This window comes from Melospiza georgiana, chromosome 2 (genome assembly GCF_028018845.1).
Source record: "Melospiza georgiana isolate bMelGeo1 chromosome 2, bMelGeo1.pri, whole genome shotgun sequence".
NCBI lineage: Eukaryota > Metazoa > Chordata > Aves > Passeriformes > Passerellidae > Melospiza > Melospiza georgiana.
Window position 1 is genome coordinate 115,688,680 of NC_080431.1, and position 18,592 is coordinate 115,707,271.

General features: G+C 41.0%; 1 protein-coding gene across 2 annotated transcripts in view; it reads right to left on the bottom strand.

Moving 5' to 3' along the window:
* ABCG1 (ATP binding cassette subfamily G member 1) overlaps positions 1 to 18,592 on the bottom strand; it is a 64,792-nt gene that overhangs the window by 25,450 nt on the left and 20,750 nt on the right. For both annotated transcript variants that reach the window (XM_058045167.1, XM_058045168.1), the window contains exon 3: positions 955 to 1,072. In XM_058045167.1, the coding sequence (XP_057901150.1) occupies positions 955 to 1,072 (118 nt within the window). The remainder of the gene's footprint in view (positions 1 to 954; positions 1,073 to 18,592) is intronic.

The following is an 18,592-nucleotide window of genomic DNA, read 5'->3' on the forward strand; positions in this document are numbered from 1 at the left end:
GCTGAAAATTTTACTTAAAATGTATGCTGTCATATATAAACCTGAAGAAATATCAAGAAATTAAATGTAGGGGTTTTTATAGGTTTCTTTTCCCTGTTCCTTATGCCCCAAATGACAAGACAGAGACACCTTGTATGGCCATATGTCACAGACATCTTTTTATGAAAATCCTTTCCTTAGGATTTTTCCCTCCTGAGAGGCTGAGAGGCCTCAGGGACAAAATGTAAATAATGATTATTTGCTGCTGTAGAATGCATCAGGTGGATTTTTGATTGGCCCATCTTGGATGTTTTTAATTAATGGCCAATCACAGCCCAGCTGGCTCGGCTCTCTGTCTGAGACACAAACATTTGTTATTCATTCCTTTTTATTCTATTCTTAGCTAGCCTTTTGAGAATCTTTTCTTCTATTCTTTTAGTATAGTTTTAATGGAATATATATCATAAGGTAATAAATCAGCCTTCTGAAACATGGATTTAAATCCTCATCTCTTCCCTCATCCGAAGACCCCTGTGAACACGGTCACAGCCATACAAGACAGGATTTAAAAAATGAAACACAGTCACTGCATTTTGGGGAAGAAGGCATCAACATTATGGAGTGATGACTAAAAAGAGTAGATTTTTCAAGTGTTTATGTGATTTTAAAAAACATCACAAACATAAGACACTGAGTCAGATTTGTTACACTGCCAAAAAAGGAGGTTTTCTTTATATGTGTGTTTTTTGGATTTTAAATTGCTTTTTATTTTTGGATCAGACCTGTTGAGAGATAAATCCCCAGTGACCAAAACAGGACACAGAGGAAAAAAGATAAGCAAAAAGAATCTAATTGAAAATCTTTGAAGTGCCTGTTTCTGACAAACTGTAAGCCAAAATTTCTTCTCCTGTTGTCTCCGAGGAGCCCTCAGGCTCAGTGATTTTATCTTAACTTGGGATTTTCATTGGTACTGACCTGTATCCTGCCAGAATATTCATCAGTGTTGACTTCCCAGCTCCTGAAGGTCCCATAATTGCAACGAGTTCTCCACTGCTGAACTTCCCTGAAATTCCTTTCAAAAGGGTCTTATAACCTGGAAGGAGAAAGAAAAGTTCACTGAACCCTCAATCACATCTGGGGAGCAATGAAAGTTCATTTCCACTGGATATTGATGACAAGCAGGCATTAACAGCCACCTCCTGAGAGGCTGATGCCAACGTCAGCACGCTGCAATATCAAAATAACTATCAAAATAAATAACTATAAAAATTAACTATCAAAATAAGTATCATAAATGACTATCAAAAGCCTAATTGTGAGCAGGAGCAGCAGTTCCTGCCATGACACAAATGGGGTTACAGGGTCTCACACACTTGCCTCACTGCAGGACGGTTTTTAAACAGGGCTATGAAGCCTTGCTGCCATTCTCCAAGTGGCAGCTATACAAAATAGTAAAATGCTGTAATGCTATAAGCACTCTGAGGCCTCCCAGAGTATTTTAGCAGGATGTTGTTAAAATATTCAACACTCCAAATTAACAGTCTTGGAGCAGGCTGCCCTCCAATCACTGCAGTTTCAGTGCCAAAATTCTGCCCTCTCACCAAAACAGCAACTTCTTAGAGAGAGCAACGGCTGAGATCTCAAAGGCCTTTTTCCATATAAGAAATGGAAAAAATGTCCTGTACGACAAGAAACTCAGCCAAAGGAGATACACAAACATCTTCGTTCTCTTGCCACGAGAACTCTCTTACCAGAGGAACTCAAAAGGCTTTTCTAGACAGGGAGACTGACCACAGGAACTGTAAAAACAATTTCTAGGGAAAATTTAGAGTGAAGAACATGCAGGGTGTTTTTCTCATTTAGATTAATCCATTCCAAAACTTCATGCCACCATAATTACATCCTCAGGCAAGGATGTTCTGGAGACAACACCACCTTCTTCAAGCATTTCAACTTATTTCTGATTTAATTATCTTTGCCAGTAAACCTTTATTAAAAACCTTAACTCTATGTTATTCTAAGTGTAAGCAAACTGCTCCAAGGAGAATTCTAGATTTGGACCAATTGCATCCACCTTGCCCTTCAGGATTTCCATGTAAAGGCATAAAAGCTGTGTAAGGAAGATGGGGAGAGCCCTGACCAGCATTTAAAATTTTCAGGATCTCTTTCCCTTTTGTCTTTTTTTTTTTCTTTGCTTGCTTACTTTATTTTAATTACCAGTGCTTCTAGCTAAAGCTTCTAATAATAAAAAAATGCTAAGTAAGGTGTCAAAAGCCAATCTCACATGTTGGCAATGTTTATGCGGTTCAATGAAAACTAAAACAGAAGGGTGGAAAATCCATTTAAATGCAGAGTCAGGGTTTGGCAATCCATTTTGCCACCCTGGTGGATATGCAGGCAGGATGTAAATTCCTCATGTAAACTATCCCAGGGCTCTCATGATCAGCACAGGCTGCAGCTGGAACATGGAAATGCTGAAAAAAACCCAAATTGTCTGCAAGCTCCTAGAAAAAAGAATTGTGGGTTATCTTCTGATTTCTCCTACTTCCTAACTTCATTATTTGTTTTCATCTCCACTTATTCTCTTTAAATTTCCTCCTTGTCACCATTCTCTATTCACACTCCTCCTGTGCCACAATAGAGCAAATTTTGCACCAAAACCATTGTCATGCTGCTGTGGGTTCTCCCAGATCCTCTTCCCCAGCACACCCAGCCCAGGGGCAATTCAATAGCCACAAAACCTCTCTAGAAATATCTGATCCTACAATTTTCATGGCAGATGTCCTAGAAAATGTAACTGTCCAAATGGACCAAAAAAACCATTTTCTTGAGTGCCTCATGTTTGGGTTTTTTTTGGGTTTTTTTTTTTTTTTTACCAGGCCAGTAATTTTTCTCTATAAATCTTGCCCTGGACCTAGAGGAAACAACTTGTTTGGAAGGCAGCAGGGTCACAGGTACAGAAATAGCAGAGTACCCACAGAGCCTGTTCATGGCACCAGTCCTGAAAAGGAAAGCAAGGACAATCTATCAAAAGGAGCAGCAGCTCTGAGGAGAGAAATCCATGGCACCCCACAAGGTCAGGCAGCTTGTCCTTCACACCAAGGTCTCCAAGCACAGCAGCATCTGAAGGCAAAGGGCAGGAACAATCAGGCCTTTCAGGCACGGCAATGTTTAATAAACTGGAAATGCAGGAACAAAGCCCTTCATTCTCCCTCTTCAGTGTAATGAGAGCCTGCTCCCTCCCAACCCTGTTAAACCTGTAAGAGACTTAAATATCAGAATGTGCCACCAATTATTTGCATTGTGCACCAGGCAGTAAATATTGCACAAACTCGTGAGGGAGGATAAAAAGTGTGTACTGCCATCAACGAGGGGCATGCAAGCTAAAATACAGGCTCAGCAGCTGCAAACATGTGGAAACATAGATATCACTGCCTAAAACTGAAACCTTTCCTCTCCCTATGTAGGGCTGTGAGATTTAACATTACACTCATTAAAGTCACTTTTCCAGAGTTTCACAAGTGATGATTGGTTTTATCTTTAACTGCAGTATCTTCCCCCTCATGACCTTCACGTGTTCCTGCCCCTCTGATAGAGGTTTCCATTTTAAGTATCCTGCACACGATGTTAAATCAGAGCAGGGCTCATCACAGAGACACAGAATCAGCCTGGAAAAGACCTCCAAGATCATCAAGTCCAAGCTTTGGCTGAGCATCGCCCTGTCAACCAGCACAGAGCACTGAGAGACACATCCAGTCATTCCTTGGACACCTCCAGCCCCTTCCTACGCCTGGCCACCCTTTCCATGGAGAAATCCTTCCTGAAATTCTCAGCAAGTCATTTGCAATACAGTAGAGAAATATGCTTCAAGAAGAAATAAAAGAAAAGCCCCAGAACTATGAATATTAGATTAGGATCCCAATCACTGGCATTTTAAGTTGCTACCGACCCAAACTCGTCTCCTCCTTTGGCTAGAAGTGCATAACAAGCTCTTTCCATTACAAAGGTTAATTTAGCAAACCCACAAAAAAAGGTTTGACACTGTGGCAGCAGTGTGGTGCCCCAGTATAATCCTTTATGAGGAATTAAAGTCCCCTGAGCAACCACAGTCTCCCCTTTCAGAATATTGAGGCTAATCTTCAGCGGAATCAGTTGACCTAAAACTTCTATACGGGGCCACATGTGCTTCACGAGAAACAGATTATGCATTTGGAGGGGATTGTGTTCTCACTGTGAGGGCCTGTTCCACATCCACCTGCCACACATCAGGGAGTTCTCACTGCCTTCAACCCCAGCAGCCCTGCCACCCTGTTCTTCTAAAGCTCTTCCAAGCCTTCTGATGTTTACATTTTTGTAATGGAGTTTCTCACGCGCTTTTCATGTAAATAATGATTGTTCTGCATTCCTTTCTGGAGGAGGAGGGAATTGATGGTCAAACTGTTGGTTTGACCAGTGTTTTTCACACTCCCTTTGGACTCAACTTACACCAAGAGCAAGCGTACAATTGTGACTTTCTCCTTTTTCACTTCTCCTAAAATTGTTTCAATTTCCAATGGAAATCAGCCTGGATCTTTCTGTTTTCCTATGTCCCCTCCTGAAGTTTCTGTGACACAACCTCACAGCCTTCTAGTGACGTTTACAGGATGATTACCAATATATATTTTAAAATATATATTTAGGGGCTGATACATGTGGGAATTTTAACATCATTTTTCAAGAACTACTTAAAATACGGATTTGACATTAACGCGCCATCACGAACCAGAACAACCCCTCAGCAAATTTCTCAGCCCAACCCCCTAAAAATAGACCAGAGCAGAAACAAATCAAAACTGAAACAGAAAATTCTAGCGACACAAAAATTTTTGGTCTTCATTTCCTCAAGTTACATTCTGGAGCTCAAATGCTTCTCCAGAGGAGCAAAATTTGTTTTGTTCTCCCATGTCAGGATTTCCCATGAACTCAAATGTGAGGTGTGACCGTGTTCACACGGGTCCAAGGATGAGGGAAGAAACAAGGATCTGACTCCATGTTTCAGAAGGCTGATTTTTTATTTTATGATATATATTACATTAAAGCTATACTAAAAGAATAGAAGAAAGGATTTCATCAGAAGGTTAGCTAAGAATAGAAGAAGAAAGAGTGATAACAAACATTTGTGGCTCAGACTCTCTGTCCGAGCCAGCTGACTGTGATTGGCCATTAATTAGAAGCAACCTCATGAGACCAATCACAGATGCACCTGTTGCATTCCACAGCAGCAGATAATCAATGTTTACATTTTGTTCCTGACCCCTCTCAGCTTCTCAGGAGGAAAAATCCCAAGGAAAGGATTTTTCATGAAAGATGTCTGCGACAGTGAGGCACAGTGATATTTGAGCAGGCTCACAGCTGAACCTCCTGCCTGGCCTGAGCAGATCTCCCTTCCAGAGATGGGATTCCCTCCCTGCCTGGCAGCAGCACAGACCCCTAGAAACCCCTTTTTTCAATGAATGCACAGCGGTGACCTCCTGTCTCTGATGAAGACACTAAGGGAGCTCTCCTTGCTCAAGTCAACCAAATTTTTTTACTATTGGAATCAGCAAAGGGAGAAACATGTTGATGGTTTTATCTGCTTCCTCATGGATTTTACAGAGATTTATGGGGAGATCTGGTTTTCTGATTAATCATAATTTCTGTGCCATTCCCACAGAAATTATGATTAATCTGGAAAGAAGCAAACCATCCCCTCCTCATCCTCAGGGCAGGAATAATGCTTCAGGATGTGTCTGAGTCAGCAGCAATTAAAACACAACCAAAACCCACTCCTACCTCACAGTGAATTTCCTCAGGTAAACACCACCTCTGGGTTTTTTGACTGAAATGCTTCATTCATTTGCATTTCATTGTCAGTAATCGTCGTTTGTCACTCAGGGAAATGCCACACAGACTCGTGGAAGTTTCTAGGTGCTCTAACCTATTTCTGCCTCCATCTGTGGGCACCCAGACCCCGTCTCAGGTCCCAGGTGAGCACAGCAGGCTTTCCCTGCCTGCTGCAATTAGAGCAGGATTTGCCCTTCCCAATGTATTTGAACTGATTCTCTTTCATCACAAGCTCTTCTGGGGGCAGGAAATCACTGCTGAAATCCTGGAACTGCTCAAAGGTTCCTCAGAGCATTGACTGAAGTAAAAGGGAACAGGGAAAATTCAACTCAAGCAGCGCCAGTTTGGCAAAGCCACAAACAACTGGAAACTGAGCCACAAAGGAATCAGCATTTGGCACTTAAAAATCAAAACCAGAGACATCATAACCTGCTCTTTCTGCGCTCCCCTGCCAGGCAGAAATGAAGCATTCCTTTATTAAAAATGAAATAATTGCGCAAGGACTATATTTCTACATCTTTTTGTGGTGTATTTTTTGGATAGGATGCATTCCTGCTGAGAAATAACCAGCTGGAAATACAGAAGACAGCGCTGGCAACTACTGTATTACTTACCTGCCTTCCTTTAATGCTTTCAACAAGAAACTGCTTTTTAAACAGCAGTTTAAATTTCAATCCACGAATTTGTTCTCTTACTGTACTATCAGCCAAATTGTTTCTTAAATCATGACAAGAAACCACAGCGATTTCTTGGCATTGTATATTGACCCATTAAAGAATCCCCATTGTATTTTTCTATTCTAAAGCTTGTCAGCTCAGCCCTCACCTCCTCCTACATCAATTAAAAAATCCCCAAATTTATGTAGAAGTCCAGGGAATTCTCCAGCACTAAACTGAAATAAGGGGACGTGGAGCCAAGCTGTCACATCTTTCCCCTTGAGGCAGGGGCAAGGAATCCTCCCATTAAGGAAAAACACTCCTGGAAAATTCAGTTTTCTGCGGTCCATGAGATCCACCAGAGTCCCACCTCGATGCCAAAGGCCTTTCCCTGGACTATGAATTGGACTGGAACTGCACAAGGAAGGGAAAAGCAGGATAACTTGGTGCCATGTCACACTGAAGGTGGAGTTAGCGATTTATGGCTGAGAAAAGGACCTTGCAGAAGTCCACCCAAACTCTGGAAACATCCTCAGGTGATCTGGAACTTCATTTGCAGATTCTTCAGATTCCTATCACAAACCTGAACAGCTGGGAAATACTGGCAGACACTCAATGGAGGAGCACAATATGAGAAATGCACACAGAGGTAACAGCTCAAGGCCAGATTTGCATTTGGAGGTGTAATGAAACATTAGTCAGGAGACATTTTTCCTTATCATTTTTACATCATCCTTTTCCAGGTGTGAACATGCCAGAAAGAAATTCCCTTGCCTGTTCCTTCCTCATCTCTTATTCACTTTCTTCATCTCAGCCCTTTCCTCACTCCTGAGAAGCCACCCTCAGAAAACATCTTTGTGTTTACTACAAGGGACCACTCCAATCTGCTTCATCCAGTGATTTTCCACCTAAACCAACATTAGATCAAAGGCAGGGTGTTTCCCTAAGCTGCAATATATTTACCATATATTTCTAATTCTGTTTTAACCCAGCCAGGGCACTCTGTTCCCCACCCACTGCTTGAGTACAGAGCACTTTCCTCTTCCTGCTATCAACAGGGTTTGTAGATGCTTCAGTTTGTAAATTCTCACTTGAAAGGGATTATCTGTATCAGTTGATGATTATTTAAATAATTTGGATTTCAAAAACCCTCTTGATGTGGATTATTTAAATGGAGGTTCCTTTCCCAAGCTCCACACTGCATTCAAACAAGCTTAAGTTAAAGTGAATTACAGGTACAGATACTTGGGAAGAAAAAAGCATCTTTTAATTCCCAGAAAATCTAGGCGACAGAAACAGCTTTCCTGACAAACAGAGTGAAAAAAATATATTGCTTTAATAACAGGCACCTTCCTAATTTTATACTGGTTTGAACTGCACCTCTACAAAGCCTGGAGGGGCAAACTCACACTAGAGATAATAAACATGTTTGAGCCTACAAAATAAAACCCATCTGTGAACTCATATGTCACTGGTTCATAATTTCTGCCATCCAAAAGTGAGCAAACCTTTTCCACTAATCATCTTCTCACTCTAAAACTTTAGCATCAACACATGCACACATTTCTGCTCTGTTCACACAGTCTCTCAGGGACACTGAACAATAGGATTCTCCATTGTCTAAGCCCTGAGCCCTGCTTTAGGACAATTAAGGGAATTTGCAATTGTAATGTGTTCTTGTACCTTGCCTCAGAGAAACGACCTTCGTTATGTAAATGTCTATAAAACAGCAACCAGCAGCACCAAAACATCAGGACAGAAAGGGCAGAGAAGCCAAGGGGGTGCTCGAAGTAACCAGATCCAGTTCCAGCTCAGAAATGAGGAATCCATTCCTCCCAACCTAGACGAATAAGTCTTCCAAGCTTCAAAAAAAGAAAAGAAATCCCCCTGTGGGCAGCAAAGCTCTTTCTTTGTAGTGGACTAAACTGCATTTCTTAATATAGCCCACAGCCAGGCCTTGTCAAGCATATTGCTCTTGATCCCCAGCCGATTTCCCACTTAGTGGTCATGAGGTGGATTAGTCCTAACCCAGCTGCAGGGCTTAGCCCCTGCTCACAGCAAGGCTGGGGTGCTCAATCTGCCTAATTTGACACATCAAAATGTTCGATGCTGACCCCAAATTCATTTCTAGGGCCCATAAATTATCAGTGGGTAGGAACCAGCACAGCAAACTGGTGATTAATTCAATTTATTTTGCATTCCTGCTCTGGGAAAGGATAAATAACCCTGTGGAAATGCCTCTGTCTTCACTACAGTGGGAGTTTAAGACAATTAGCTTAGGTGAGCCTCTTGATGCTGTGAGAAATCCCATCTACTGCCAAGAAAATGATGGCTGACTTTAGCACCTTTTTCGTGGGTTGAAATGCCAGTTTGATTGTGGTCCCTCATTTGCTTGCACCATCACAGGGATCGCACACTCCCAATCTTCAGGCTGGATTGGAGCTCCACACCTTCAGATTCTCATCAAGAAGAGCAGCCTGGCCATGCTCAGGATGCACAAAGGTATCAGATGTTATTTTCACTCTGATAACTGGGGACAATTCACACATTTTTTTCTTCAAGTTATCCCCTGGTTCCAGCACACAGCCCTGTGCTGGCATCACTGGGTTTAAACTTCACCTCAGAGCCTGAAAAACCCAAACGGGCTTTGGAAAATGCTAATCAAAAGCTAAATATTTAAGGACAAACTTAAAAGTTTTTGAGTTTGGTTTGTGTGAATGCCTAACGTTAGACACCACTTCCTCTGTGCTGAACAGTAACTTCCTTCTGTGGCAAGTCAGGAAAACACACAATAAATTGGAGCCTAAAAAGTGATTGTGAGCCCCCAAGCCAAGATTTATGAAACACAATGTGACCGTGTTCACAGGGGTCTGAGGATGAGAGAAGGGATGAGGATCTGAGTCCATGTTTCAGAAGGCTGATTTTTTATTTTATTATATATATTATATTAACACTATACTGAAAGAATAGAAGAAAAGGTTTCATCAGAAGACTAGCTAAGCTAAGAATAGAAAGAGAAAGAATGATAACAAAGGTTCGTGGCTCGGGCTCTGTGTCCTGGCCACCTGACTGTGATTGGCCATTAATTAGAAACAACCACATCAGACCAATCTCAGATGCACCTGTTGCATTCCACAGCAGCAGATAATCATTGCTTACATTTTGTTCCTGAGGCCTCCCAGCTTCTCAGGAGGAAAAAATCCTAAGGAAAGGATTTTCCATAAAAGATGTCTGTGACAACAAAATCTCCAGTAACTGCAGGTCACGTTGTATAATAGCAGAGAATGATGAGAAGGCCAATCAGGCAAGAAACCAAGTTCCAGCAGAGGGAGAATCTTAAACCAAGCTGTAGATTATAAAGAATCTGCAAAGTCCTTCAATTTCATTGTTCTCTCAGATCCATGGACTAGATATTAAACTTATGCAAGACACTGGATGTGACAGTTCACATTGTGCAGTCAAACAAAAAACGTCCTGACTCAGTAAAGATTCCACTCCTTTGAAACCCTGAAATAGGAGTTATGAGCACCATGCTCCTTCTCTGCTATCCTGGCTGCTCATCATTTTATTTTAGTATCTGAATGCTGCTCTTCCTCAGGATAACTCATTAGTTACGACACTCTGTTGGGCTTGCAAGCTCCCTAATTTTGAGTTTGAAGGTTTAATAGACTACACAACTTATCTGGAGAGCCCACACCTCCAAGGGACAAAAAACAGAGGTGGATACAGAATTCTGGTTTTCTTGACAAATGTTCCAGCAACAGAAGAGAGGAAAGTGTCATCAATATTGTGGCAAACCTCCTTGCCCCTTGCTACTACTGCTTACACCTCCCCACTGTGCTGGGAGATGGATGGGTTTGTGCCAAACTCCTTTAATTCCATGGCTTTTATGGTTATCACCAGAGCAGAAACATCTAGGCAACCTATGTTTCTTTGAATTCACCTTTTTTGCCTCTTTTTTATTTGATTCTGCAGCCTTCTAGTGAGGTTTACAGAATAATTACCATTACATGTGAGTCCAGGTGTCTTATTCTTATTCTTATTCTTATTCTTATTCTTATTCTTATTCTTATTCTTATTCTTATTCTTATTCTTATTCTTATTCTTATTCTTCTCGTTCTCATTCTTATTCTTACTCTCATTCTTTTATTCTTACTCATATACTGCTATTATTGTTATTATTGCTACTATTGTAAGTATTTTTATTATCACCATGCTACATCCATGCTAAGATTCAGTTCTTGGGATTATTCTTATTCTTATTCTTATTCTTATTCTTATTCTTATTCTTATTCTTATTCTTATTCTTATTCTTATTCTCCTTCTCATTCTTATTCTCGTTCTCATTCTTACTCTCATTCTTACTCTCATTCTTTTATTCTTATTCATATACTGCTATTATTTTTATTATTGCTATTATTGTTATTATTTTTATTATTACCATGCTACATCCACGTTGAGATTCAGTTCCTGGGTTTTTTTCCTGTGGAATGTTTCTGCCTGACAGAGTTAAAGCTGCTCCTCTTCCCTGCACAGGCACATGGAGCCCATATGCCTGCAGCCAGGGATAGAGAATGACAATTAAATAGGTCAATGAACGAGAGTAACCCTCCAACATGAATGCAAATAAATCTCTACTTGCAGCAGGACCTGATGGCTCCAGAAGCAGTTATTTACATGTTGAAGCATTTTGGAGATCTGGGGCATGGCTTGTACTTTGCCTGGACAGAAAATAGCTACCCTAATTTATCTTCAACCCTTAGGAAATATGAAAGGAGGGAAAAAAAAAAAGTATGAATGACGCAGAGCTTCATCTTTCCTCTGAATCTGTAGAATTGTCTTTTCCAAGCAATACCCACAGCCTAATCTTTGTCTGATAATTGCTTTTTGCTGCCTTTTTTTTTTTGTTTTGTTTAATTGCCTTTGTTTCTATTACTTGAGCACACAGGAAAGGTCTTTCCTGACAAAAGCAAAGCCAAGCCAGTTAGAAATGAAAGGCTGACACATTCCCTGGGATGACAAACTGGAGTCACGAGCCTGATGCACCGTGAGATGAAAGCTGTTTGTGTGTGACAATCAGGCAGAAAGCAATTTCTCATAATTGCAGCACCTTCATACATCAAGGTACAAACAGTGTTATTCACAGGCTCACAAACAAATAAAACCAGAATCCTTCACAGCAGCCCCTTCTTTTTAGGAGGAAGAAGGAGGGAAGGGGAAGAAGCAAAAGTAAAACTTTGGCTCTTTCCTCCTGTCCAACTCTGTAAGGGTTAAAGGTTAACCCTTACCCTTAAAATCTTACTGCCCTGAAGAGACAAACTCAGTTTTGGACCACTATTTCAGCTGCTTACTATTCAGCAGGGGCAAAATTGAGTCAATTTTTGAAACCTTGGGGTTTCATATCAAGGTAAATAAATGGCATTTTTCCTGTCTACATTTTCTTGCCAGCTCATTAGTACAGCCCAAACTTCATTACTGATCATTCAACCCACTGTGGTTAGTGTTTTAGTGTTTTGACAAAATTCTCTGCTATTATAACATCTTAAATACCAATATATAGGCACTAAAATTTAAGGATTAAGTTCAAAGGCTAAAAAATTGAGAAAAATAAACAGATGCACAAAATACAGAAAACCCAAAGTAGCAAGGTATGGACACTAAAACACTATGGATGACTCATTCAGGGATAGATAGCCCCTGCATGAAATCATACTTCACTTTTAATAAAACCTCCAGGGCTTTCTAGGGTTACAGCAGAAGCAGCTGAAGGTATTCAGCATCTCTTTCCTCCTCACTCAGCCTCATGGCAATATCTGGTCCAAAGAGTTTGGTGCACAAGGGAAAGCCTTTTGTGATCTGCATCACACACTCTAGGCCAAACTGGAAGGTGATGAGATGCCTCCTGTAAACTACAGAGGGGAAAAAAAAAAAAAAAAACAAAAACAAAAAACATTTTCTCAGACTATTAGAAACAGAGTTTTGTCTAAAACATACATCTGCCATGGTTCGCACACTCACAAGACAATGCTTTGTCCACAACCTTCAGACATGAGGACAGTCATTTCTTGGATTTTGAAAAATGTTTTCAACCCTAGTCACTGCAATTTAAAAGCTGCCAGAGAGTCTGATATCAAGAAAAAAATCACAGATCATTAGTCAGCCTTGGAAACTCAAAATGTGACATCTGACTCCAAGCAAATTCCATTTTTTCACATCATTCTAGCTCAGCTGCACTAGTGATGACAGGAACCTTCTCTGAATTACAGGTGATCTGAGCCTCTGAACACCCCCTGCACATCCCTGCCCTGCCTCTGCCACCCCCCCAAACCAATTCTGCAAACTGCAAACTGCAAATGCACTTCCATCCCCTCACATTCCCACTGCTCCTGCCCCATCCTCTCCCACAAGAAGGTGAGGAGCACTCAGAGCCAGCAGGACCCTCTGAAACAGATCCAGGGCAAACATCAGAGCTGGTTTAAAAAGTAAATTTTAAGCTCATGCACCGAGTTTTTAACCCTACTGTGAAAAATGTGTGTTTTATGACTGGCTTTTTGCAAATATTCAAATGAATATTATATGTGTTGTGTTAGAAAGTTATGCTGTATTAATTTTCTTAAGTAGTGTGTTAAATATAGTCTTAGGTTATAACATAATGTTAAAATAGAAACTATGCTATGTAGGATACTTTTTTTATAAAGAAAGGACTCGCACTGAGACAGCAGCCACAGAACACCCAAATCTTTCAGAGAAAGAGAATTTATTGCTTCATTATCAGGAGAAACGAAATTCTTCAGGACTCGCTCAGCCCTGAAGACACCGTCAGGATTCAGAGGAAGAGACTGACACTGACCAGACAGAATCCTGTGTTTGAATGGAATTTATGCACCATGTATGAGGTGTATGAATATGCAACAGGCTATTGTTTTTAAGGGTTAATCCTCTGTTAATGGGCATCCATTTTTGGGCTTATTTTGCCTAGAAAGAGGTACCCAGACTCTTTGTTTTTTATTGTCTCATATCGTCCTAAATCCTAACTGTCCAAATTATTATTACTCTAATTATATTACTACTTTTATAACCATTTTATTACTATAAACCTTTTAAAAATTTTAAAACCAAGTGATTGGCGTTTTTCACACGCCCAGGAGCAGAGACATGGACAGGAGCTCCTGAAGGGCCTCGAAGCCTGGAAAATCTCTGTCAGAGGGAGCAGGAGCCGTGTTTGGGAGAGCAGCCCCAATGGCAGCAGGACATCCCTGCTCCCTGCCATGGGGACAGCTGCAGCACCTGGCCTGGGAGGCTGTAATTCCAGAAATACACCCAGGGCTTCTCAGCACTTCTCCTCCAAACACTCCAGACTTTGATGAGACAAAACCACAGGGTAATTTATTTCATTTTCACACTAATCTCGTAAAAGACACAACCTATGGTGCTGAATATAAAAACAAAGGAAAACCTGAAGTGTGTGCAGAAATTAACCTGGATTAGGTCCACTTCTCACATTTTGCTTAGAACAACTGTGGTTTTACCTCCCTCTTCTAGAATATTTACACTAATGAATTCACCCAAATTAAAATACTTTTTGCTGTCAAAAAAAAACCCAAACAAAAAACCACATATAATATATACTATATACTATATACTATATACTATATACTATATACTATATACTATATACTATATTATATATTATATATTATATATTATATATATACACATATAATAACCTTTAAACACCTCAGAATTAGTTATCATCTTCTGTAGCATGTCACACCTGAATAAGTTACAAACAAAAGCCACTGCACGGGGCATTGCTGGTTCTGGAGTGGAAATTAGTAGAATGAGCACCTTTCAGCACTCTCATTTCTGCTTTTTTTCTGCATTTGGAGAAGTTGGCAGCCTCACAGGGACATACATCCATTGCACTACCATAAACTCCTGAATTTCCATCTGTTTTTAAAAGCTCCAGCTGACCTACACTTTATGTTATGGATTAGTTGGAGCTTATAGAGTAGCACAAGCAAAGCAGGAGTCTTGCTGCTAACCACATATTACAAGCAATTAAATCTTTCATCAATAATATGTCCCATGGAAAAATCAAGAGTTTTCAAGAGAAAAACTCTACACACACAAAACAGAAAAAAAAATATATATGCACTTTAATTGGAGTATGAATACCATCCATTTGATTAATTTTGATTTCACGGACTAAAAAAAAATCAAATGTACACATTAAAATTATTTGAGGTTTAAAAAAAAAAGGATGAACTTTGATTCACATTTTCAGGAGTGTCCTGGTTTGATGAGGAAGTGAGTTCATACACTAAAGTGAGTCCATACACTAAAGTGAGTCCATACTAGTCCATATAAAATAAGGCATCAGAGTCATTCATCATTTTGGGAATCATGTATTTTTGGAATTATCTACAGAATTATTACTGAAGCAAGGTGGGAAGCAGCAACTCATCACAAAAGCATGACTTCCCCACAGGTTTTCCACCTTATTCTGAGGCAGAGAGAAAACTCAACTCTGAGTTTTGGAGGTGGATTTTTTTTTTTTTTGCTCAGTTGTGTTCTTGGCATATTATTGCATATATATCTTGGCATATTATTCTTGGCATTTGGTTATGTTCTTGACCAGCAAGAAGTCACTCCAGAGGCCAATGGAACTCACTGAGGTGAGGAAGATCCAAGCCCAAGTCCTTGAGCTGGATCAAGAACCACAGCTTGGGTCTCACAGAGTTTCAAGTGCCCTGGTCGCCACTCAGCTGGGCTTTCCCTCTTCCTAACTACAAAAATCCTCCACCTAACAAATCTCCTGCATGAAAATGTAGCCAGAGGAAATTCAGCGAACAAACAACAAGTTTCTACTCTGCTGCACTGCCATTTCCCAACAAAGAGAGGATATTGAGAATTTCCAGAGGGATTTTCATTACAGGCTCATCAGGAGGCCCTCTGTGTTAACAGTCTTTTTCCCTTGTATTTTTTACTCTGCACTGGTTCATTTCCCAGTAACAACTGTAACTTCTTTTGACATTTTCTGTCCTTCTTTACAATTAGGTTATTCAGCTCTTCAGTGAAGAGGCAAAGGGTAAGCTATGGGCTGATTTAAGCTGGCTGACTCAACTGGTCTAATTAGACAGGAGAAATTTGGTAGTAAAAGCAGCTGCTTCCTCCACAAACTGGAAGTCCATCAAAAGAAATGAGCTGTTTTAATGGCCTGAAGACTCATGTGTATCATTAGTAAGAGAGACACACTTTAAAAGTGCTGGTCTTCTCAAACCCTTCTAATTAGATGTCTCTGTAAACCATATTCCAGTGCACATCTTCTCTCCCAAAGTCAAGACAACATGTTTCCATTTCTTCCTGACCACCAACTAAACTGACAAGGACATTTCAGAAAAGTGTTTGGACACATTACCAGAAAATTCAACTTGTCACTTGAGGTTCCTTTATTCCCTTATTATAACTTTGTATGTATATACTTTACTCCTGTAAGTTATCATTGCTACCTTAACACATCAGTACACACAGGAAATAAAGAGGAGATAAAGATTCCAGGGTGTTTACACAGTTTTCCCCACAAATACTGTCATTTTAAATGAAATAACAAAGACACACAGCCAGAAGAACATCCATGTCACCTCAAAACATGCTTTGATCCTAAAAATCACAGGCACTCTCCTCACTCAGCCCCTGCCAAACACCACAACACCACTAAAATCAATACAGTGGCACAGAGCTGTGCTGGCTCAGGAGCTGCCACAGGCTCAGGGATCAAAAGCAGGGACTCATGACAGCCTGGAGAAAAGGCAATATTGCACCACTCAAAAGAGTGGAAGATGGAAACCCTCCGTGTAGTAACACTGATCTATCAGGAACTCAGAATATCAATTTGGGGATTATTTTAACCAGCTGCAAAGAACTTTGATGTAAACATTAAAAGTGAGCTGTTCTGCTGGGTTTGGCTGGGACAGAGTGAATTTCCTGCAGAAATTCAGCCCCCAAGGAGCAGAATTGGTCACAGACTGAGTTTTGGCTGTTGCTGGCACGGCTTGCACCATCTCAAGGCTTTCTTTTCTTAGAGTGGCCTGGGGTGTGCCAGAAGCTGGGAGGGGACACGGGCAGCTTGGCTTCACTCATTAAACCGCCCTGATCTTCATCTTCATCATTTCCAGCTTTTGCTCTCCCCTGTTCTGGGGGCATGGAGGGGCTGAGAGGATGCTGAGCCACAGGCCAGGGCCACCCCTCCACAGCAATTTCCCCTAGGGAATGTGGAGGTTCACTTGTCTGGCACCTTTGGGATGAAGTTCATCGTACCTCACAATCTGCTGACCATCAATGAAATGTTTTGCCAATAAAAGGAGCCCAGGTTGCTATATAATCTGTCCATGTGCTCTTACACAGCAGGAACCTGCATGGATGCAAAGGAGTGGCACCTCTGCTGTGAGGAAAGATCTGGAGAACTGGGCTGATTCAGCCTGGAAAAGAGAAGCTTTGGCTAATTGTGGCCTTCCAGTGCCTGAAGGGAGCCAACAAGAAAGATGGAGAAGGTATCTTTAAAAGGGATGGAGTGACAGGACAAGGGGGAAATTGGCTTCAAATTAAAATAGAGTAGATGGAGATTAGATATTAGAAAGAAATTCTCAATGTGAGGGTGGGCAGGCCCTGGCAAAGGGTGCCCAGAGCAGCTGTGGCTGTCCCTGGATCCCTGGAATATCCAAAGCCAGGTAAGACACTGGGGCTTGGAGCAGCCTGAGGCAGTGGAAGGTGTCCCTGCCATGGCAGGGGATTGGAACAAGATGATTTCTCATCTCCCTTCCAACCCAAACCATTCTGTGATTCCAGGAATGTGTTCTCTGTTTCTCACTACTGTGAGACACCCGAGGAAAAATTTGCTCTACTGCCTATAGATACAACAGCTCATGCAATCCATGTTTTTTTAAAATACCTCAAAAATAAAAAATTATTTTACCTTAAAATAATTTCAAATCTCATTGTCACATGAATTATACACCATGGTAAAGCAACTGTGGTCTGCCAGGCCACAGACAATTCTCAGGGCAGCATGTTCAGTGCCATATGGGCAATGCAAAAGTTCAGGGTTTTGAAGGAATTTTTTCCTAAGTGCATGTGACAGAACAAAGCGCAGCAATAACAGCTGTAGCCTGCGTGCAAATGGAAAAATAAGCACCTCTAATATTGTTGGTTTTCATTTCAGTGCTGGCTAAATGCTTTTGATCATTGTGGGCAGGTGATGAATGCACCACCTGTGTCTTTTTTTGTCCCTGTGCCAACAGGTGAGATTACCTTATCCTGACAGGGCCTGCAGCAATCTGGCTAATGGCACGAGTACAGAGCATTGCTCTGTCACCAGATCACAACATTTGCAAAATATTGCCATGTTTTTAAATCCCTGTGTGTATGTGTTAAAACTGAGTCACTGCTCCACTTCCAGTGAAGACCTGAGTGGAACCCAACTCTCTGCTTTTAAACTCTGCTATAAAACATGCTGTCCCCAACAGATGAGCTTCTGCCTCTGTACTTGTGATATCTGCAACAGTTCCTGTGCATTTACAGCTGGTATTAATGCTAGCACAGCAGCCCCCACATGCCCTGGTCCCACATTCTTAGTCTACTAACATCAAATATTAAGCTCAAGATCTTGGAGCAGCGACAGGATCTTCCCTACTCAATTCCTGTCTGTCTCCCACACCCTCCATTTATTTGTTGATGATAAATTGTCCTTATACAGCTGAAGGGTTTGCTGCAGTTCCCACAGCACTGCCCTTCAGTCCCTCATATGCCACCATGATATTTTCTGAAAAATCCCCTTTGACCAGGATTTCCTCCTGGGAAGCTAAGCAGCCTCAGAAAGGAATGAAAACAATAATTATCTGATTGCTGCTTTGGAGTGTGGCTTGGACATTGTTTACCAACAGGTGAATGTTTGATTGGTTTCATGTGAATTGTTTTTAATTAATGACCAATCACCTCCAGCTGTGTTGGACTCTGAGGAGTCAGTCATGGGTTTTTATTATTCATTCTTGTAAAACCTTCTGTCTGTGTCCTTTCTCTTTCTTTAGTATAGTTTT